General features: G+C 56.8%; 1 protein-coding gene across 2 annotated transcripts; it reads right to left on the bottom strand.

Moving 5' to 3' along the window:
• Positions 1 to 856: 856 nt before the first annotated feature.
• On the bottom strand, positions 857 to 21,802 carry PTH1R (parathyroid hormone 1 receptor). Of its 2 annotated transcripts, none has more exons than XM_072941146.1 (15): positions 21,574 to 21,801; positions 20,438 to 20,560; positions 10,433 to 10,535; positions 8,437 to 8,571; positions 6,727 to 6,837; positions 6,498 to 6,616; positions 6,234 to 6,328; positions 5,873 to 6,059; positions 5,220 to 5,373; positions 3,647 to 3,707; positions 3,230 to 3,296; positions 2,849 to 2,943; positions 2,034 to 2,175; positions 1,883 to 1,924; positions 857 to 1,389 (listed from the first exon to the last, which is right to left on the bottom strand). In XM_072941146.1, the coding sequence occupies exons 2-15, from the start codon at positions 20,510 to 20,512 to the stop codon at positions 1,012 to 1,014; spliced, it is 1,764 nt and encodes a 587-aa protein (XP_072797247.1). In that variant the 5' UTR covers positions 20,513 to 20,560; positions 21,574 to 21,801; the 3' UTR covers positions 857 to 1,011. The 2 variants fall into 2 exon arrangements, with proteins under 2 accessions (XP_072797247.1, XP_072797248.1); XM_072941147.1 differs by having other exon boundaries at positions 1,129 to 1,389; positions 2,034 to 2,171; positions 21,574 to 21,802.
• Between the last annotated feature and the right edge of the window lie 680 nt (positions 21,803 to 22,482).

Genomic DNA, 22,482 nt, shown 5'->3' with positions numbered 1-22,482 from the left:
GCCCAGAGCATGGGCTGGAGATGCAGTTGGGTCAGTTCTCAGAGTGTCAGGCTGAAGAGGGCCTGTGCCATTCTAGAGCCTAAGGCTGGGGCGGACAGGGGTCAATGGGGCAGGTAAGGTGGTGAGTGGTGTCAGATGGGGATGCTAGTGACCACTTTGGATCCAGTGAGTGGATGTGCCAACCCCCACCCCAGCCAGCCCTCTGGGCTCAGACCCCTTGGCTCCCCCACAGTTCCTGAGCCAGAGCAGAGACCTCCGGCCACTTTTCACCTGATGGCCTTGTCACTGCCCCTGCACCCTCTGTCTGGTTGATAGAGGCGTGTCAGGTCCAGGGTAGTGGCTGGGGGTCACATTTGGAGGGCTCTAGCCTCTAAGAGTTACAGCATAGCCACTAAACAGGCAGGTAGGGGCCTGTAGCAGGCCCTTAGGCTTGGAGATGTGGCCAGGGACCCAAGGGATCTGCTGTCATCCCTGGGTGACAGTAACTGGGGACCAGCAGGAGGAGAGATAGCCCAGAGGAGCCTGGGCCAAAGCTTAAATTCCTCATGGAGCCTGGGTAAAAGTGCAGGGAGCAGCCGAGGTGGCAACTGGAGGCAGGGAAAGGCTGGGGCCCAACTTCCACATGGGTCCACTGGGGTGCTGGGTGACCCCATTGAACTTGGGCTTCTCTAGGCCTAGACAGTGGCCTCTCCCAGGCCCTTTCTGCTGGACTATGCCTTGACCTCCCCCACCCCAGGGACTGGCCTACTGTTCCTAGACCCCCTCCTGAGGTGAGACTAAGAACTCCCCTGTGGCTCTCAGGCCCTCCCCTCCTGGAATGAGTCCCCAGTTCAGACCACAGGAAGCCACACACTGCTTCCTCTTCCCTTTTCTTTTTTTCTTTTTCTTTTCTTTTTTTTTTTCCTGTTTTGTCCTCCCATCCCCAGCCCTGAGTGGGCAATCGTCCAACCACCCATCTCTTGGTCCGCCTGTTTGCCCTTATGTCCACAGGTCCAACCCTTGGGTCCCTGATCACATGACAGTCTCCCACTCCTCCTGTAGCAGGACCGGTGGCCTCTCTGGCACCGAGGCCTCCTCGTCCAGCCCTGAGCAGGAGCCATTGAGGAACCCGTCGTCCTTAGGAGCGGCCACGGCAGGTGGTGTGGTCTGGAGGGCCGGGGCCCCTAGCTTGGTGTGGTTAGGCAGTGGGGGGTGACCATTGGTGGCGGCGGCAGGTAGCAGGCGGGGGCTGAGGGGCAGCCCAAGTCCTGTGCGAGGCCCTACATTGGTCACACTTGTGTGAGACACCATTGGACCGTAGCTGTAGCTGCTGCTCCCGCTGCGTGCCTTGCGCTTGAAGTCCAGTGCCAACGTCCAGCGGCTCCAGGATTTCTTGATCTCAGCTTGCACCTGGGATGGCAATAGGAGGATGGGTGGTCAGATATGCCTCTAGCCCCTCTGTCACATGTCCCCCAACCCCAACAGTGCCCCATCCCTGCCCCTACAACACTGAACACTAAATGGAAACAGAGGCACTGGATGTTACTGGAAATTTTCAAGGCCAAGAAAAATCCCATCATCCTAGAACATGGTGCCTGGTTGCAGGTGATTGACACACCCAGAATCTAGAAGGCTCAAATGGCTGCAAGGGTGGCTGAGTGTTCAGTCTGGATTACAGACAATTCAGCCATGGGGTTGGGAAGACACTTGGCTATGCCCACAAATCCTAGCATGTCCTGAGCCTGAATCATCTGGAAAGACCTCTCTGCCTTCAGAATGTCCTCAGAGATGTTCTTGGAGAAAGAGAGTAAGAACCAGGCAGAAGAATGAAGAGACAGGACTTGAGAACCCCCTAGCACTTCTGCGTCCTCCTTGCCTTGCCCCATCGTGGCCCACTGCTTACCTCGCCATTGCAGAAACAGTATATGATGGCGACAAAAAATCCCTGCGGAGAGAGGGTACTAGGTCAGGGCCCACAGCTGCGTCTGGAGAGGGTGGAAGCACCCTCCCCTGCCACCCCCTGCCTACTCCTGCCCTCGGCCAAGGCTGCACACCTGGAAGGAATTGAAGAGCATCTCGTAGTGCATCTGGACTTGCCAGAGTGTCCCTGAGACCTCGGTGTACGGCGTGGCCATGAAGACGATGTAGTGGACGCCAAAGAGCGGCATGAGCACCAGCGTGGATTTGAGCAGCTTCCTGGGCCAGAAGGGCAGGTGGATCAGGGAGGAGCCGCTTCCCCTTCAACAGGCACTACATACCCCCACATGCTGGACCCAGGCTCTAGAAGCCACTAAGGGGCCCACAGCTCTGGTCACCAGTGGAGACAGCCCAGTTCACTTGAGCCAATGACACTTTGTTGTCTCAGCAAAGTGTTAATCGGGCCCCTTGGCTCTGAGGTGTCCTGGAGTGGACCATAATTTATGTTGCCCCGTCCCTGGGCCCTTTGCACCTGTTGGTCCCTCTGCTGGCACTCACTCACTCCCCTGTGGCCTTACCTTGGTATCCCACGGCTCACTCCAGGTTTGAGCCAAACTGCCACCTTTTCGAGTCCACCCACTGCCTACCTGTCCCTCAGGCTCCCTGTGACCAGCTCTCTGAGGAGAGCTCTGGGTTTGTCCTGTCCTCACAGACCACAGCTCTGGTTCGGGGACTGGCACCAAGGGGCCCAGGCTGGCTTTGCAGGGCTCCCAGGGCCTCCAGAAGCCAGGCGAAATCACATCACTGCTGGCAGAGCCAGACAGGGAGTCAGGAGCTGGGTCCTTCTCTGGAGACAGGCTCATTCTTGGACATCTGTCTGCTTTTGTACATGGTGGTGGGGTTTGAAGACCCCTGACCTCTGAGGAGCCTGGGCATGGCGGGCGTGGCTCACCGGTACTGCTGCCGCGTGTCACACCGGCCGGCGTTGGTCTCCCGCAGCTTGGTGGCAAGCACCCGGACGATGTTGATGAAGAGGATAAAGTTGAGCTGTGGGAGTGAGGGAGGGCTGCATCTCAAGGCTGCACCCTAGCAGGGTGGGGCAAGGACTGTGGGACCCATGGCCCTGCCCAGGCTCTGCTTTGCCACTCTTTCTCCAGGAGGCTCCTTAGGCCCTTGGTTTCTGCATCTGGACTGGGGAGGGGATTAGCTGCTTCTCAGGCCTTGTAGCTCTGACTCTGGGGTCCAGGGAAACCTCTATAGGTCCCTGTTAGGGGCTGGTCCCTGGGGCCCATGGTTCACACCCCCACCCAGCCCTGTGGTCACCCCTGCTCACCACAATGGAAGCCAGGATGGGCACCTGGATGATCCACTTCTTGTTCCCAGAGCTCAAGTCCCAGCACCTGGGGAAGGTTGAGGCATCAGCCCCCACCCACTTGTGTTCCGCCCTCAGCCTTCCCACAGAGAGGTCCCAGAGCTGGTCTCCTGTGACATTAGCTGTCCACTGGGGCGCAGGAGAGAGGAGTGTCAGGTGTGGTCAGGCCTGAGGCTATCCTCAGAAGCTTCTTCTGAATTAGCCTCCTGTGACTCTGGGGGGTACCTTGGCTTAAAGTTGGAAAGAAAACTATTAAAGCTGGGGCCACTCAGAGCCAGAGTACAGGAGGCCCTGCATATGCTTCATGTAGGAAGAGGGTACCAGGGGTGTTTCTGGCCTGTGTCAGAGCCTCCTGACCCCTTCTCCACCTGGACCTACCCGGTGTTTGCCAGGGTGGCTCTCACACTGACCCACACAGCCACGAAGATGGCAGGCAGACCTGTGGGTGTAGAGGGGGACAGTGTGTGAGGGACTGTGCATGCTGTTCACAATGTCCGTCTCCTCAGCCCACCTTGCCAGTCCCATTCCCCTCATACCTGATGACCCCCGACTTATCCCACTGTTGTCCCTGACCCCCCTCACCCTGGGTACATAAGCTGCTTGGTGACAGAGCCCCACTCTTGCATGGGCTGCCTGGCTGTCCCAACAGCCTCCCCTCAGTGCTCCAGCCCTCAGGACCCAGTTCAGCCCTCTGCCCTCATCCTGAATCTGCATATGGTACCACACATATGCATTCCTGTTGGGCACATGGTGAAATAAAGTATCATTAACTTATCTATGCCCAGTCCATTCTGCCCTCCCTTCCCCTAAATGGTGATGCTCTGTGCTGGGGATTCCTTGTGAGAGAGGGAAACTACTAGCAGGTGTTTTCTGTTCCAGCAACCACCCCCACCCATCCACTCTGAAAGGTCCTAGCCCCCATGAGGCTGGATGGGGTGACAGGTGTCGTTCCAGGCTGGGTAAAGGGCCACAGAGGAACCTTAGTGTGCCCAGGCCTGAGCCAGCTCAGATGATATCTCTGAGTGAGCTTTGCCTCTCAAAAGGAGTTCAAGTCCTCACCCTCTACCCCCTCATATTTCATTTTAGGCCCTGTGCACCCTTGGGAGGGGCAGGGCATAACCTGGGTTTATGTGAGAAAAAGAGCTGTGACATTCCTGTGTGCTCTCAGATCTGTGTGTTTCCCACCCACGTTGACATCCTCTAGCCCCAGAGCCCGCATCAGTTCCTGGGACCAAGTCCAGGTCTCCCTCAACTCTGGGGTTTGCCATGGGTGAGGTCAAGGTCAATATCTACCAAAGGGCAGGGAGGCTATGGCTGTTGATCTGAGGGCCTCTAGGTGCTGAGTGCAGGGATGGCTCCAGCACTGGGCCTACCCCTCTGCAGTCTGGCCAGTCGCCCCGGAGCCCAGCCAAGCTCTGGAACTGCCAACAATAATGGACAATTATCGGTAACTCGATCCCAGAGCCCGTGGGGGAGGAGTGCAGAGCCCCAGAAACCCATTCTGCATAGGGGCTGCCGAAGCCCAGATGATGCTAAGAGCTTAGGCCTGCAGCTCTGGGCTGGCAGAGAGGTGGACAGCTCCATGCAGTGAGGGGATTATTGGGGAAAACTGGTGGGGGCTCAGGGTGGAGGGAAGGTCCCAGATCCCAACTCCAGCCCCAGGCTGACATGTGACCCCAAATCCCACTCTGATCCTAAGCTGAATTTTGACCTGAGAGTCCCCCCTCCCTCTCCCGGGCTGAACCTCAACCCCAGGTGAACCCTAACCCTTGGCCAAGCCCTCTTCCCTGGGCCTGGGATGGGGTCATGGTCACAGAAGGGTGGGCAGGCTCCCCACCTGCTGCTCCACATCAGTGATGGGCTGTGCTGTGTGGGTGCCTTCCCCTCAGTGGTAGTCTCTGACCCTGCCACCCAGGGTCCCACCCTGTTGCATCTCACAGTGCCTGCATACCCCAGCCGAAGACTGTGAAGCCCCACAGGTACTTCTTCTCTGAGAAGAAGGCCATGAAGATGAGACTGTGCAGGTACAGCCCCTCCACCAGAATCCAGTAGTAGTTGGTGGCCAGGAAGTAAAGGAAGAAGGTCACAGCCACCCGGCAGCCCACCTAGGAGACCAGCTGGTGTTAGCCAGAGGGCGGGCCTGCATCTGGGGTAGCTCGGCTGGGTAGAGGGACGGGCCATGGGTCAGGGGTGCTGATGAGATAGGACAAGTGGTGCTAGTCAAGCCAGTGCAGAAGGGGCAGGATCTACCAAGGGCAGAAGCTGAGGGGTATGTGTGGAGTAGATGCTGCCGGGGCAAGAGGGCACACGACAGTGGCCCGGGGCAAGGTGAAGGGGTAGAGTGGTTGGGGGTCCTGGGCCGAGGCAGGAGTGTTGATGAAAATGTGGGGAGGCGGGACACTCATAAAGCCCTGGACAAAAGGGGCTGGAAGCAGAGCTGATGGGTGCGAGGGACGCAGTAAGGTGGGTGTGAGTGGCCTGAAGCCCGTGGTCGCAGGAGACAAATGGGGGCGAGGGACGGGGGCGCCCCAGGGTGGGTGGCTGGGGCTCCCGTCAAGCCAGCGGTGGCGAGGGGCCCGGGCAGCTGCCGGAGGGAGCACTCACGTAGCCGGCGGCGGACGGCGGCGGTGCCTGGGCGATGGCGCGCAGCTCCTCCTCCGTGAGGCGCTCAGCCTCATCGAGCGTGGCGCCGGAGTAGAGCACCGCGTCCTTGACGAAGATGCTCACGGCGCGAAGCATGAAGGACAGGAACAGATGCATGTGGATGTAGTTGCGTGTGCAGTGCAGCCGCCTGCGGGGCGCGTCATACCATGGGTTGGAGGCACGGGCACGCGCGATGGGTAGGCACGAAGCCAGGGGGAACGCGGTGGGTAGGGGTACAATGAGGGGAAGGAAAGCACCCGCCCCAGCGAGGCCCCCGGCCCCACGCCGCCCCGCCCCTCGCCCCGCCCCTCGCCCCGCCCACCTAAAGTAGGCCAGGATGAGGACAGCCACCGTGAGGGAAGCCAGCGAGACGGAGTAGCCCACCGTGTAGATCATGCCTAGGCGGTCAAACACCTCCTGTGCAGGCGAGGAGGCACCGTCAGAGCCCCGGGACTCGAGGTGAGCGTCAAGTTAAGGGTCAGAGGCCGGGTGAAGTTTGGGGGAGGAGTCAGGACTTTGCCAGGCGTCACCAGTGGGGTTGGGGTGGCCTTATCCGGATCAGATTAGGGATGGGGAAGGCTCGCACCCGTTCACGAGTCTCATTGGTCAGGAACTTGACGCACTCGCTGTAGTTGGCCCATGTCCGGTTGTGCCCCGGCACCAGCTCCCAGCTGCCATTGCGGTCACAGCGACGGTAGGCATGGCCTGCAGGTCCATGGGAGGGTCAGGGCGAGCACAGAGGTTTGGAGCCACTGAAGCCCTGAGCTCCAAGTCCTGGTACTCCTGTGGTCCCACCCTACTGCAGCCTGCCTTACCTTTGTGATTGAAGTCATAAATGTAGTCTGGACAGGGCACGGCCACCACCTCACCTGGTGCCCCCAGGGGCCAGCACAGGATGTGGTCCCACTCTGGCAGGCAGGGGCGCCCTGTGCCCACAGAGATAGACAGAAAAGGTGGGTACACTAGTTAAGTTCGTGGTTAGTGACCCAGAGGAATGAATACACTTGTAGTCACTAGCTCCCTCAGGGACAAGTGTGCTCCGAGACTAGAGAACTCAGGCTTGGAACATTCCAGAGAGAATGTATTAAGCCCTTACTCCCTACCGTGCCTTGCACCCACCTGGCCTCATGGAATTCACTACAGCCCCTTTATGCAGGTGCTGGCACTTGCCTTATTTTCTAGATTGGCTGGTAGAGGCCAAGAGAGGCGAGTGATTTGCCGAGATCATACAGCCCAGGGCCCTGCCCTCCTCAAGTGTACAACCCCTGGTCAGGCCTCTCTCTTTCTCTCTGTTCTTGGTCCCACCTTCCAGGTGTCCCTGGAGAAGGGTGAGTTCCCAGACTAACTCTCCTTCAGCTGAGAATGCTTCCTACGTGACCCTTGCCCAGGGACCATGGACAGGAGGCAGGAAGTCTAGTTTCCAGTGCCAGCTTCACTCCCAAACAGCTGCCCACCTCATGCAGGTGTCCATCCTCTTTACACTTGTTTCTTCCCTGGGAAATTGGGATTGATATGCACTTCCACCACTGTCCAAGACCTGCCCTGAGCACCTGCTATAAGACTCCAGTGACCATTCATTGGGGAGACATCCCCCAAATCTAAGTGCTAATTGTGAGATTCAAGGCAGGGTGACACATCCCACTTTGGGGCTCCAGCCACACAGCAGAGATGCTAAGTGACCTTGGAGGGTCTCCAGCTTTTGAATCTTGCACTTTGCATGCCCCAGCCCCCGACTTTCCCCTTTCAGGGCTCCAACCACAGGACTCTCCAGCCACCCTGGAAGGCTGCCTTGATGGCTGGACCCACCCCAGCTTGGTGAAAGGCTTTCTGTCCTGGGCACCATATTCCCAGCCCTGCCTGGCCGGGCCCACAATTCCCTCTGGTCCCTGGGGAGCCACAGGGTGACCACAGCCTCCCAGATGTGGCCCATCTGGAATCTGCTGCCCACCCAGCCGGTTCAAACCGGCCCTGTGGCTGCAGCCTCGGCTCTGCATTTGTCTCTCCTTACCTCCCTGAGGGACAACACAGCCCCGCATCTCCCTCCCTCTGTTCTCTTCTGCCCTCCTTGTCCCGCTGTCTGGCCCCACCCCTTCACAGCCCCACTCCTGTTCTGCTCTGTCTCTATGGCGCACCCTCTTCTGACTCATTGAGTCCCAGGCCCAGTGTGCGCCTCCTGGTCCCCTCTCTGTCTCTTCCCTGCCTTTCTTTATCTCTCCCTCTCTCTGTCTCTAGGTCTTTCCTAGCCTCTCCCTGCCCATCTGTCTCCCAGGTTCTCTGTCATCTCTCTCTATGGGAGGGATGTAGCCCTGGGTCTACCCCTAAGGTGTGCAGGGCAAGTTCTCTAGGGGGGCCTGAGCCCATCCAGCTTGCCTGTCCCCTCCACATGCTGCCCCCTCAGCTCTGTCTCCTCCCAGCCCCTCTCCTTCCACAAGAGCCAGGAGCATGAGCTCACATGAAAGGGGTGGGGCAGTGGAGCAGGAAGGTCCGAGTGGGTCTTAGATGGATGCATGGAAGCACAGAAATACCTTCGTGCCTGCTGCCAGTCGGCACTTCCTTGTCCTCCTCGGACTCAGGGTAGAGCTTCCCAGATGCCTTCTCTTTCTTGGGCTTCCCTGATGTGGATGCAGATGCCCATCCTTTGTCTGATTCCATTATGTCAGCTGGAAAAATTAGAGCAGTTATGGCTGTCAACAGTGCCACAACAGGGGAACCCAGGGGGCCTCCTGCCTCAGACCCCACTTTGTACAGTGGGGGTTGTCCCCTGCCCTGTTGACACTCAGGCTGATGACAGGTGAGGACATGATTTACAAACTGTAAAGCACTTGCCAGGTGCAGAAGTAATCAGATAGCATGGAGACTGTCAACTCGGGTTCAAATGGAAGTGAACACCATTCCGGTATGGGATCAACTAGTAGGTTGAGCGGTAAAGTGGACAAGACATCGGCAGAGGTGGTGCCTGACCCTGAGCCCAAGCCCACAGGAGGCAAAGGCCCCACCAGGGGGCGCATTGCAAAAGTAGACAGTAGTGGTGATGTCAACAGAGAGGTTAAACAGTGAAAATGAAGCTGGGCCAGAGCACTGCGTAGGTGTGGAAGAGAAGAGCACAAGTGTGCAGCTAAGAGAGCACAGATGAGCCTTTCTACCCCATCCCCTGTCCTAGGATGCCCAAGGAAGGAGTTCACAGCTTCCACAAGGGACCTTGGAGATTCTCCATCTGAGATGAAGCCTGGCGTTTTCTCCCACTCAGAAATGCCTGAGGACCCTCTTCCTTGCTGAAAAGTCATCCTTATTATCTGACTTGCTACAGCCCAAGCTAGGGTCCCCTGGCCCTCCCGTGTCAGGGTTTATGGCAACAATGGGAAGCTGAGTGCAGACACCCTGGGCTGAGATGGAATGGCTGTGCCCATTTTCCTGTCTGCACCTTGGGGCTTCAGTAGGGTGAGGGTAGCAGGATGGGGTGGAGTGGGAAGGGAGGGCCTCCACAGTGAACAGAGAGAGGGCAGAGGGAGATGCCTCTAGGCTCCCACAACCAGGAAGAGGGCTGGGTTCCACTTGACCCCATCCCAGACCCTGATGTGACTGAGGCAAGGGACCAGGGAGTCACTGGTGGGATCAGTGTGGGCAGGCTATGACTGCAGAGACCATGTGAGTCTCTGTGAGTGAGAGCAGAATCTGTGGGCTCTAGGGTGTGTCACGGTGCACTTGCATCCTGGGTGTGCACCAGCATCCTCCCCCAGCAGTCTGAGGGTCAGCTCAGGGGAGGAAGCTGTACTTGCCCACAAGTCATGGGGGGATCTTCCAGGTGAGGGGTTAATCAGATAGAAGTCAGAGGCCTGGATGGTTGCTAATGGAGCCCCATTTCCACTTCAAGGAAATGGGCTCAATGAAGAGATGAGCTTAAGATTGGGGCAGGCTGTGGGGTTAGCTTCACCATGGCAAGGGTCCCATGAAGATGCTGTGTTGGTAGGAGGAAGCCTTCCTACCCCATTAAGTACACTCCTGGACAGTGACCATGACTGACAGAGTCATAGATACCCATCTGTATCCCTCCGTTCTCCTCCCCTTAAAGCCTCATTCTCCTCACCCTGGACTCATATGCTTTGTCCTTTGCCCAGAGGGCCTCCTTCAAAGACCTACTCACCCCTCTGGATCTGCACTGGATACTTCCTCTCCTCCTGGAAGCTGTCCCAGCCCACCCCTAGTCAGAGCTCCTGATCCTGGCATGCCTCACCAGATCTAAGCTAGTTGGAGGTGATTCAGACTCTAGCTGCCTTTATACCCTCCAGTCTGCATCCTGGGAGGGGAGGCTCAGCGTATCTCTGAGCCTGCTGACTTAAATCTCACCTGACTCACCCCACTTTTGGTCCTCACTTTGACCTGGCCCCCTTTACCTGGGCACACCCTCTCTTGGTGCCACTTGGTTCTGCATCCTGGGCTCCCAGCTTCCTCTGGCCCCTCCCTCTCCTGACCTGGCCCCCAGACCCTCCTCTTTGGCCCCGCCCACCCAACTCCCCCCCCCACCTGGCCTCTGCAGGACTTCTTTGAGCCGCGTTTCACATTGGGCCTGGGCGCCGTGCAGCAGGAAGATCTGCTCCTCTTTGGTCATGACGTCATCTGCATCCACCTACCAAGCCAAAGGTCAGATTGCAGGCAGGACTGACTTCCCAGCAGAGCAGCAGTTTCCAAACTATCCCAGCCTCTTTGAGGGATTCCCCCTTTTCCAAAGGATGTGGGAGATCTGCCTTACGTAGCTCCCATTTTACAGATGGGAAGCCTTAGCTCCAAGAGGAAGGGCCTGCTCTACCAGAAGGAAAAGGGGGGGGGCTGTCCTCTGCTCGCCCGATAGTAAACCCATAGGCTGATAATCACTGTCCAGTCTGTTCCCCAGGGGTACGTGGGAAAGGGATAGAATGTCCCAGGATGGATCCTCACAGGATCCTGGCTGTCTGCTGGGGACCTGGGTGGGGCGGGGATGGATAAGGAGTGGTGAACTCTGGGGAAACAAACTGGGTCTAGATTCCTTCAAGTCCTAGTGCCCTGGGGACCTTGGGAGTCACCAATTTCCATCCTGGCCCTATCCCCAGTCAATGCTTTCCCTTGAATGGTGAGTGCCTCAGCCCCTCCCACTCTTGCAGTCCCAAGAGGGAGAGGATGAAGGACTTGCTGGCACGTGGTCTGGGTTGGGCGGGGCACTCCTGTGCAGGCTGTGGGTGGGAATCACCCACATCCATTGCTTATCTGGAAGCTCCCTCCATCCAAGCAGGCCCTGTGTTCTGACAAAGTGGACAGGCCTTTGCTCCTGCTGTTCCCTTTGCCTGGAGTGTCCTTCTTTCCCTTCCTTTCAACATGCACACCCTGGGCATTGACTTCCTCTGACTGGGATTCACTGGCATCTTTTTAAGGAAGGGAACAAGAGCATCATGGTGGGGGGGGTGGTCTGACTTGGAGCCTCTGTTTCCCTGACTTAGGGTTGGAAGGGAGTCAGAGCATAAAGGCAGCATCCTGTCCTGGGAACTGCTCCGTGTGCCCAAGCCCAGCCACTCCTATGAGTGGGACCCACAAGAGGTTAATGCATCCCCTCAGATCCCACCTGCACCCCCAAGTCAGGGCCTGTCTCCTCAGACCCCCAGGACAGGGACATGTCCTATGAGACGTCTCAGACCCAGAGCAGAATTGTGTCTCCTCAGACCACGGGGCAGAGCCTGGTCCCCTTAGACCTTCAAGAGGCAGAGCTGCATCCCCTCAGACATCCTCTGGCAGGGCCGGGTCGCTTCAGACTGAACGGAGCTTTGCAGGGCGGTAGAGCCCAGAGGAGGCAGGGAAGGGAGGCGGCGGTCAGGGAAGGGGCGGGCACCAGCGCGTGGGGGCGGGCCGGCCGGCCGGGCGGGTCAGGGAGCCCGCTACAGGGAGAAGTTAATTGACCGCGTCTCTTGGTGGCAGCAGCAAGGGCTTTTAGGGCCAAGGAGTCTCCAATTGGCTCGGCCGGACTTGGGTTCTGCTGGTTTCACTTAGCGGAGGCGCGTGCACGTCTTTGCGCGTGCGTGTGAGTGGCGGCACATCCTCGAGTGGCCGCGCACTCTCTGTCTGGCCGGTGTGTGCACTTGTGCGTGCCCCTATTTCTGTATATTTTCACGTGGGGATTGTCCAGCATGCACTTTTGCGACGTGAGCCTGAAGGGTCTGTGAATATGCATGTGTACCTGCGTTTCTGGGCAAAGGTCAGCGTGTGCGTGTCTGAGAGTGTGTGATGCGGTTGTTCATTAGCCTGCGCGTCTGTGGATGTCCGTGCTTCTGCGTCTCACTGGCATCTGAGTTGGACCCTGAGATCAACTGGACCCAATGCTTAGGAAGGGCTGGAGCAGATTCCCATGTCCTCACTCTCACTCCCTACATCTCCTCTAACCCCCACCTCCAGCTATGGCTGAGCAGCCGGGAGGGGGACAGAAGTAGCCCTGGGGGATGGGGCTTGAGAGAGGACAACTCAGGTCTAGCCTAATCAGGGGAGCTCCAACACGAATCTGAAGTTCTCTCTGTGCCTCTGGCATTGGGGACCCAGGCTGTTAAGGGGTCTGATCCCTGCGTAGCTGCCCTGCCCATCTCCCCTTGACTACGGCACCCTTTCACTACCATTTCCATTGTTGCAACTAATACCTCCATCAGTAACCGCCACTACTATCATCACCACCAACCATCATCACTTTGAGCAACACAGTAACACAATCACCACCCCCACCACCAATATCAGCAATATCACCATTACTACCATGATCACTAACTACTATTACTATCAGTATAACCACTATAGCACCATCACAATTGGTAGAACATCATTACCATCACCACCAGCACCATTACCACCGAAGGCAACATTAGCAGCATCACTGCCACCAGCCCCATAACCACTGTACCACCTTTCCCGTCGTCTTATCCTTACTCCCTCAGCAAGCACCCTTCCCCACTACTCCTTCTCCTGCCTACCTCCATCTCTTTCAAGACAAACAGATAATGCACCATATTTTTTCCAGATGTTGGAAAGCTCCTGAGTGGCTGACAAGGCTTCCACCAGTCCCCCAAAACTGGCACAACCACCCTCCTAACAGACAGACTAGTGAACTGATGTGACTGAGGGTCACAACTGATGGCCTAGACTAAATGCAGGCAGTCATGGGTTGAAAACTGACCGGCTAAAAATTTGGCGGACTGACAGACAGACAGGTGTACTAGCTGGGAGATGACCAACACACCCTCTCACAGGCCCAAGGCATCTGCTCAGCCTCCCCCTACTGCTATTGGCTGCTCTCTATGGCCAAGAGGAGGCACACCCTCTTTTCTGGAGTCTCGTTTCCTGGTGGGTCTGGGAATGCCCAGGAGAGGAGTACAGCTCCTCTGCCTGGAATGCCCCCATCAGCTCTCCCTCCAGCTGTACCCTCTCCTCATCTAAGAAGATTCTGCCGCCAGCACTGAAGCTTGAATCCTGGCTTTTTGTCTTTGGGAAAGCTGTTTAACCCTTGTGCCTCAGTTTTCCACCTGTAAAATCAGGATAATAATAGGGCTGTTGCGAGGATTAAATGAGGTGCTGCATGAAAAGCCTGGGCAGGAGTGGGGCCCAGGAAAAGCTGGTTGCTATTATTGCTACTGGGTCAGCAGCAGCACCAAGTCATTGCTCCCCGCCTCTCCTGCTATGGGTCCCCGTGCTGCCAGGCACTGTGGGTGCCCCAGGCTGGGGACCCAGAGAGACAGGGGGAGATCATCTGAGTAGAAGGCTAAGTCAAGGGGGCCACAGTGAGGGACAGATGGGTGGTGGGAGCAGGGAGTATAGGAGGGCCTGCTGGGTGAGGTGTGCCTGGCAAGCTTTTGGGGTGAAAGGATATCTTAATGGCTCCCTTCATTTCTGGATCCACCCTGGACTCACTAAGATTCAAGGTCCCCCAAGCCTGGGCTTGAGGGGCAGAAGGGCCCCTTCTCTGCCTCTTCCCTGAGTGAGGGGGCCTTATCTCCTGGAAGTGATGCAAAAAATGCTGATAGCTCTGCTTCTCCTCCTGGCCTGGCACTCCAAGAAGTTCAGGTCTTCTTGGCCCAGCTCCTAGTAAGGAGAACTTGGACTTGAATCATTTTAGATCCAGAGAGTCTGGGCATCTTGGGTCTCATGAGCGAGGTCTGAGGGACCTGGGGCTGGATCATGGCCAGGCGTCAGTTAGTCCGTACTCACCACTCATGGGGCCACCTAGCCCTAGTGCCAGGTGTCCCAAATCCCCCCTTCCCCACATCCCTCCTATGGTCTTGGGTTAGGGCTGACTTCCCCTGACCTAACCATCATCAGCTTCAGTGTCCCCCACTGTAGCCCCCTCCCCATGTTCACCCCTCCAACATGGAACCTTCCCGTATTCACACAGGTACACGACCTGCAGTTTGTGAATGTGCCAGAAGGTGGGATGGTGACCTGACCTTAGCCCTGAACTGAGGGAACAGGGAAAGAGGTGGCCTGGGGGCCCTGAGCTGGTATTTGTGGGGCTCCAGGCAGAGTGCAGATCGGGGCTAGAAGCCAATATGTTATTTACAAACATAGAAACTGCAGTCCCAGGGAGAGAGTAATGTGTGGTCTAGAAGCCCGGATGTGTTTCTCATTTCCTGAGTTCAGAAGCCTAAAGGAAGAGAAAAGCCATCTGCTCTCTACCCCTCCCGCGGGAGGGCAAGCAGCTCCTTCTAACTCAGCTCCTAACTCACTGAGGATGGTGTTGGAGCCCGGGATGGCAGTGATGGTGGCAGTGAAGACAGTGAGTGGGGCAATGCCAAGGCTGGTGATGGTGATGGAGGTGTGATGGTGATAGTGGTGGTGGAGAGAGCCAGATCCATGCCACTGCCCAAATGAGGGCCGTTCCTCTCAGTACCTCTCCTAACTGCCAAATTCCACACATTTGCTGTCTGTGATCCCAGACATGCCGAAATTCTCCTCCTTCAGCAAATACAAAGGATCCTTCTTCAGCTCCTGATACCTCTGCCTCTGGGAAAGGGGCTTCTCCTTCTGCATGATGTTAGCCTTAGGATGCTCTGTTGGGTCATCTCACCCATCCCTCTGCCTGGAGTCAGCCTGGTCCCCTTGGGGGCAGACAGCTATTGGCTCCTTGCTCACCTCTAGAGAAAGCAGATCTGCCTGGTGCTCATCCCTGGACTGCCACTGCCCCTAGAGCTTTAACCATATCTCCTTCACCTTCCACCAGCTCCCTATCTTACAAACGAAGCCACTGAGGCTAAGAGTCATAGTTAGAAAGAAGGTGAGGAATGAGCTAATGTCTGCTTGATATTGAAGCAACAACCCTGGAAGAAGGGAAAGAAAGAAGAAGTACCCAGCCACTTGGATCTTCTAGTGCCAGCCTCAATATCAGCTTTGAACAGAGTCTTTCTGGATTGTATCTTTCACTGTGTCAAGCAAGAGCCTCTTTGCAGAGTACCTAGGGCAGCTTCCACAGAGGTAATTTGGGGATGGAGATTGATGTAGGGGTGACCAGATGGTGATGATGTTGATGATGGCAGCTTGTGCTCAGCCCTAACTGGGCAGAGGACAGTTGTATCCTCATATTAGGAGCATGGAGAGTTTGAACCTCCAGAAAAGCCAGAACGAGAAAACCTTGACTAACAGGAGAACCCTTGGTGACCTCCTGGGCTTCCTGCACCTCTTTTCCAGGTTTCACTATTGGGACCTGTGCTGGCACCACTCGGTGTCTCCCAAGCCAGCTAGCTAGGGACTGCTCCCTACCCTTTGCCGCCCTCCGTCTGTCTGGCTGGCCTGAGCAGGATGGGACAAGCTCCCTGCCGGGGACACTCCTGCCCTGCCACCCCTGACAAGTGCTGACTTTTATTCTTCCTCACCTGGCCTTACTGAACAGGCTGCCTGTGTTTGGGGCTGGGAGGGGCTGGGGGGAGGCACTGTGATGCCTCTCATCCTGGCCAGTGTGGACGCCTTCAGGGCAGGTGGTGGGATGGAACCTGGGATGGTGGAGTTGACTGCTAGGATTCAGAGGATCTTCACAAGTGGCCTCTACCTGGGCTGGGGGACCAAGAACCCAGATGGATGGTATCACCTAAGCTAATCACAGCCTGATCAGTAGAACAGGATCCTACCAGGTCTCACCTCTGCACAAGGCTGGTGCCGGAGTTGGGGTTCTTAAAGGTTTAGAGGTTTCCAATGTCTTTGAGAATCTGAGCAAAATTTTGCACCTTCTCCCAGTTAACACTATAGTTTGCAGACAGTTTCAAGGGTCTGCAGAACCCTCAGCCCACCCTTTCTTTTTCCTGCGGACTCTATCTCTGGGAGAGCTGCCTTCCTGATGTGGTGGCCGGGCCAGGGAGTGTCCCCAGAAGGCCCACAACAGGAATCCGGGGGAGGCCTCTTGACGCCTCATTAAAACATTCCGAAGAAAACCCGTGTTCCCGGGAGGGCTCTGCCCCCCTCCTCCTGCTCCGTCCACAGTCAGTTCCCAGAGCTCGGGGGTGGAGGGAGTAGTGTTTAAAGGCAGGTGATATAAAAAGCTTCAACAAATCAATATGAAAAAGACAAATAACCCATAGAAAGATGGGTAATGGCTCTGAGAAAGCTCTTAGAAGATGGACAATAAACCAGTGTAATGTCCCAAAGCTAACTGATAATTAGCAAATTAAAATGACAAGAGACACCATTTTTCACCTATCAGAATGGCAAAGGTGAGGAAAAGAATCTTCAGACTATCCTGTGAGACAGAGGGTGTGGGGAAGAGACCTCCTAGTCACTCCTAGTGTTGTGAGTATAAACCCACAAATGCTTTTTAGAGGGCAATTTGGCCATATCTATTAAAATAAAAAATGTGCATATTCTCAGACCCAGCAATGACAGAATTTAGAAATATCCTACAGGGAAATGTTCACCCGGGGACATGAGAGGGCATTTCAAGGAGCTTCCCTGCCGCCGTCTGGTATCTCTCTCTCCCTCTCCCTCTCCCTCTCTCTCTCTCTCTCTCTCTCATACACACACACACACAGAGGAAAATTATGCAGAAACAATCTAAATGTACATTCCTAGGGACTGCTTTATGAATCTCGGGTTTTGGAATACTATGCAGTGTTTAAAAAGATAGATTTATATTCACTGAAAATCTCCAAGACCCACCTTTAAACAGAAAAATGCATATGGCAGAGCGTATCTACAAACTGATATCATTTACTTAAAAACAAACTGAAAGCAGCAGAACAAAACTACTTTATACATACACACCAAAAAATGTACCTTTTGAAAACATAGTGAAAAAGGTCTAGGAGGGCATCCCCCACCCAGACTGTTTAAAAATGGTTTTCTCTAGAACGGGGATTAGGGTTTGGGAGTAATTAAGGATAACTTCTGTTTAACTTGTATTGACTCTTTTATAAGAAAGAACATATTCACAAATATTAGTTATGAAATTAAAATAAGAAAATAAAAGTAAAATAAATAACCAAAGGATTTTACTTTTAAAAAAAAAAAAAGGAAAGGAAGAAAAAGAAACCCCGAGTAAGACATGAGGCTCCCCTGCCAGCATGAGCCCTCACTCTGCTTTGGAGGAAGCAGCTCAGTGCAGGAGTCTGAAGACCTGGGTTCAAATCCCACCTCTGCCACAGACTCACTGTGTGAACCTCAGGCCCCTTTCCCATAAAATAGGTAGATGAACAGATGAAATGAGAAAACATTTGTGATTGTTTCTAGTTCAGAATCTGGGGAAAGCCACTGTTCAGTACATGTTGGTTCCTTCCTGTCTTTAAGAGTGAGCTTCTTGGCTGAGCTGCCCCTGGAGCCGGCTCGGAGTGGTTCCCTGGAGTCTCACCCATCACAGTCTCTCCTGAGTGACCCCGTGGTTGTATCTCTACATTCAAGGCCTGCTCCCACCCCTACCTCCAACTCTGACTTTCAGCCTCTCCTGCAGCAGTTTCTCCTTCACAAGCGTGCATGCTGAGGGGGTCCTTAGGATAAGGTATTCCCAAGGATAAGACCACCCCTTTCCTCCCAATCATAGTCTGTGGGCCCATCCCTTCCTCCAAACTTCATTCCACCTGACCCCCACCCTCACAGCTATTCTTTTCTGTAAGGCACAAGATGGACCAGCTGAGTGGCACAGCCAGTGTCCTCCCAGTGGGACACTTTTTGGCTCCCCAACCGTGAGGTGCCTGGAGATGTGAGCCTGGTCCTGGGGCCGGCTGGGCAGGCAGCATACAGGTTTGGTGACAGGAGACTGTCAGCTGAGAGTGGAAGTGGTATCTACTGGGTTCAAGAGAGAGCTGGCAGACTATTTGCTTCTTGCTGGCTCCAGGTGAGCCCAGGTGGCCCACAGGGTAGGGGGCCATATCCTCTAGCCCTGGAACCAGAGAAGATTCAGTGCACTCACGACCTGAGTGTCCAGCCACAGACGTCCCAATAAGACGACCCAGCCCTAGCATCCGTCCTTCTGCCCTATGCTCAGCCTTGGGCCAGGGCTAAGCCAAGCAAATTCTCTGCATGTGCCTCAGCTTCCCTGAAAATCAGTGTGGATCCCTGGGCACCCACAACCCCTGCCCCTGCATAGAGGCACAGGGCTTGGCACTTGGTTGTCATGCAACAAATAATGGTCATATTGGTTGTGTGAAGGTCAGTTAAAGGGAATGATAACAGAAGATTCTCAGAGAATTGTTGAAAAGATTAAACTAGTTAATATTGTAAAGTGCTTAGAACAGTGTCTGGCAAGTAGATAGCACTATAGAAGCATTTCTTAAATAAAAATAAGAAAACAGCAGACCTAGGTTCACATGTGCTCACAAATACACAAATGCAGCACAACTATGCTCCTGCAAGGCATGTGCAGACCCACAACTTCAGACACACGTGAGCTCATATGACGACTCCAACACTCACACTTAGGTAGACCCAGAGAACACCATGCCCAGAGTCCTACAGAGCCCTGCTATGACACACAGATAAACTCTCAGGTCACCCGTGCCCATCACCCTGTCTATTCCTTGACAGTCACCTGCACACATGTGTGCCCACAGACCATGCTGCCCGGCTCTGCACAATAGCTATGTTCACACACTCTGAACTGGGGCCTGGGGAAGGTGAGCCTGGCCCAAGGGGAGGCTGGGGAAATTGCTCTGGGCTCTGGCATTCACACTGTTTGGAACATCCCTGCACATGATGCCGAGTGTCTCTGAACCTTGGTTTCCCCATCTACAAATTCTTGTATGGGGCGATGTCTCTGGATTTGGGGAGGCAAAGTTGTGCAGGCATGGCACTGGTGAATGGGGCATGCTGAAGCCAACAGAGGAGAGGAGAGCCTCAGATCAGGAGATTCTTAGGCAAATATTTCTTTCTTGGTATCTTTTTTACAGATAGGAAAACTGAGGTGTGGAGAAGGACAGCCCAAGGTTACACAGGCAATAGGCGGAGCTGGAGGAATCCCAGAGCTCCTGCCTGCCTGCCTGGGCTCTGCTTGGATAGGGAGCTGGTCAGGAGGAGACTGCCTGCCTGTCTCTCTAGAAGGCAAACACCCGCCGCACCTGGGACGTGGCGGGTAGGCAGCAGGGGCCTTGAAGTCAGACACACAGGCAGAAGCCTCCTCAGCAATGGCTGGTCTCCTGGGATCTCTGGGGTCGCCATGGGATCTGACTTTCCAGGAAACGACCCCCAGACCCTGGCCAAGGATGAGGAGGGCACTGGCCCTCCGTGTCTCCAGCTCTTGGTCTCTGCCAGCCTCTCCCTGTTTTTCTTTGCTATTCTTCGTCTGTCTACTTCTGCTCTGGGGAGCTCCCGTTGCCACCCACCCTTTGTCTCTGTCTCTGTCTTCTCTCTCTCTAGCTTATTTCCCATTCTGTCTTTTCTTCCCCCTTTGGTCCACTCTTGGCCTCTGCTCTCAGGAGGGTACAAATGGGGAACCCCATGCTCACCAGAGTCTCCCTCCAGCATGTTTCTCCTGCTAGGAGTATTCTGTAAGGTCAGTCTCCTTCAGGGGACCTCCATCCCTCCTCCATGCCATACCACACCCGCCTCTTTGGGCAGACATCTTCCAGTATGGGTGAAGCTGGGTATGAGTGCATGCATGTGTGCATGCATGCTATGGTGAGAGCTGGAGGGATCCTCAAATCCTACTCGCAACCTCAGAGCTACAGCCCTGTGTCCCAGACTGCAGAACAAAACTTGCAGAAAACAGAAGCCCCCAGCGCAAAGTCTGTGGGACCCTACATCAGGGCCAAAGCCCAGTCTTCTGCTAGATCATACTGTCATCTTCAAGGGAGACACAGAGCACTGATGCTCATAGAAGCAGATGACAGAACCCCAATCACAGATTTCCAGACCTGGGACCCCAAACCTAGGCTTCAGAAACAGAGAGACCTTAGACATCTGGAACCCAGAATCCAGACACGCCAGAGGGGACCCCCACCCAAAGTTCAGACTACTGGGGGAACTCAAGCCTCTGAGCCCTGAATCCCGCCCCGCCCGCTGGGGGACCCCAAAGCAAGCCGGCAGCCTGCCCTGGAGTGTGAGAGGGGGACTTACCAGCGTATATGCGGAGCTGAGCACCGGGCAGCAGAGCAGGAGCGCCAGACCCGGCGCGATCCGGGCGGCCCCCATCGCCACAGCCTAGGGCCCCGTCCCTCGGGGCAGCCGCCGCCGCCGGCCCTGGTGGTGGTGGTGGTGGTGGTGGTGGTGGGGTACAGAGCTGCGTCAGGCCAGGCTGTCCCGCCCACGCCAGGGCCTAGGGGACCCCGGCGGCCCGGCGGCCCGAGGCCCCGGGGCCCGGCGCGGGGCCCATGCGCCGAGGGCTAGCGAGCGAACGGGTGCAAAGGAGAGAGAGGGAGGGAGGAAGGGAGGCAGCCGGGGGCCGGGCGGGCGGCGGGCGGGCGCCGAGAGCTGCGGAGCTGCCCGTCTGCCTCGGAGCAGAGAAATCACATCCATATGGCCGGGCCCCCCGCCCCCGGCCCGCCCCCCGTCCACCCCCCTCCCGCGCCGCCTTTTCTTTCTTTTTTTTTCTTTTGGGGAATTGGGAGCTGTGGCTTTGCCCCACGCCCAGTGGGGGAGGGGTCGGGGGGAGGGGTTGGGGTCGCGGTCTGCGGGGGGCGAACCGGGCTGTTATTTTTAGCTCGGCTAGCACAAGGGGGGGCGGGGCAGGGCGGGGGGGTGGTGCGTGCAGCTTGGGTAAGGGATCCCAACTTTGCAAGGACACTGAGCCCTTCGGTGATCCGGCCGCCAGCTCCGAGCCCCTCGGCCCCCTCTGATCCCGATCCGTACGCTGCCGCCTCCGGCACTCCCTCCCCATCCTGTGCCGGAGCCCCGCCTGCGCCCGCGCCGCTAGAGCGCGCCTGCGGCCGGGACGCTCGGTCTGTCTGCCTGTCTGTCAGTCCGTCTCTAACTCCCCCGGCCTTGGCCTCCGTTCTTCCAGCAGCCCCGAGCTGCGTTTCGGTCACTCCCTCGCTCCCTCTCTCCCCTCCCCCTTGCTCTCTGCGAAAACATTTGCAAGTTTCCAAAAAAGCCCCGGAGCCCAGCGGCGCGGGGCTGGCGGCTCCGGCGGGCTCCGAGGAGGCGCCGCCGACTGACATCGAGACAGACCAGCCTGCCCACCCCGGTCAGGCCTGGAGTCATTCTACCCAATTCCGGCCCCCTCCCCTCGGCGCCGGCTCCCAACCCCAACTTACTCCGAGCGCACCGCCGCGGCCCCCGCCTAGCCATGGATGTCGGGGATCCCCCGACAGCCTCCCCAGGACAGCGCCCCGTCCGCGGCCCCGGGGGGACTTCATCGAGATCTCGGGATACCCCCTGGCCGGCCTGGCCTCCAGCGCCCCTAGTCCGGCCGCCGCTTGGAGCCGCCGCCCGCCGCGCGCGTCCCTCGCCTCGCAGTCTGCCGCTCCCCCTCCCCCAGCGGCCCGGGCGCCTCTTCCCTCCCCCGCGCACTCCCTGGGCCTCTCCTGCCCCCGCCCCCCCGTCGCCTCCGACAAGGGTGTGTGGAGCGGCAGAACAGAGCCCGCTGCCCCCTGCCCCGGGACATTTCTCTAGAGGCTGCGGCCCGGGGTCGCACAGCGGCGAGATGTGAGTGTGGAGGGGACAGGACCCGGGAAGCTCTAACATCGGGGCCCAGGAACTTGGCCCCGGCCGTTGCCGCCGCTTCATTCTCCTCTCCGGGAAGGCACAGACGTTATTTTTTTCTGATCGTCCGGCCCAGGCGGGTGAATAGGGGCCCTCAGCCGAGAAGTAGGCCCTCTTCACGGGAGGTACCCCGCGCGCCCCCCGGCCACAGCGCTGTCTGTCCGCCCGCGGGACTCCCGCTCAGGCTGGACCGAGGTCTCTGGGGAGGCTGCTCGGCTGCCAGCCCCGAGTCTGGTTCCGCCGTTGCCCTTCTACCCGTCCTGCCCTCAGCCTGGACCCCCAGCCTCGGGAACCTCCTGAGTGGGTCGGTCCGCTGTGCCTAGACCCGCCCCTGTCCCTGCCCTCCTCTCTGTCCTCACGTCCCTCTCTCTCCCTCCCAGTTTCTCCCAGGTCCGGGTCTCTCTGAGTCTGGACCCATCCAGACGCGGGCCGGCCTCCCCAGCTCCGCCCCTGACTCCACC

Source organism: Vicugna pacos, chromosome 17 (assembly GCF_048564905.1).
Source record: "Vicugna pacos chromosome 17, VicPac4, whole genome shotgun sequence".
Taxonomy (NCBI): Eukaryota; Metazoa; Chordata; class Mammalia; order Artiodactyla; family Camelidae; genus Vicugna; species Vicugna pacos.
The sequence above is the reverse complement of the archived record's forward strand: the minus strand, read 5'-3'. Positions and strand labels throughout refer to the sequence as shown.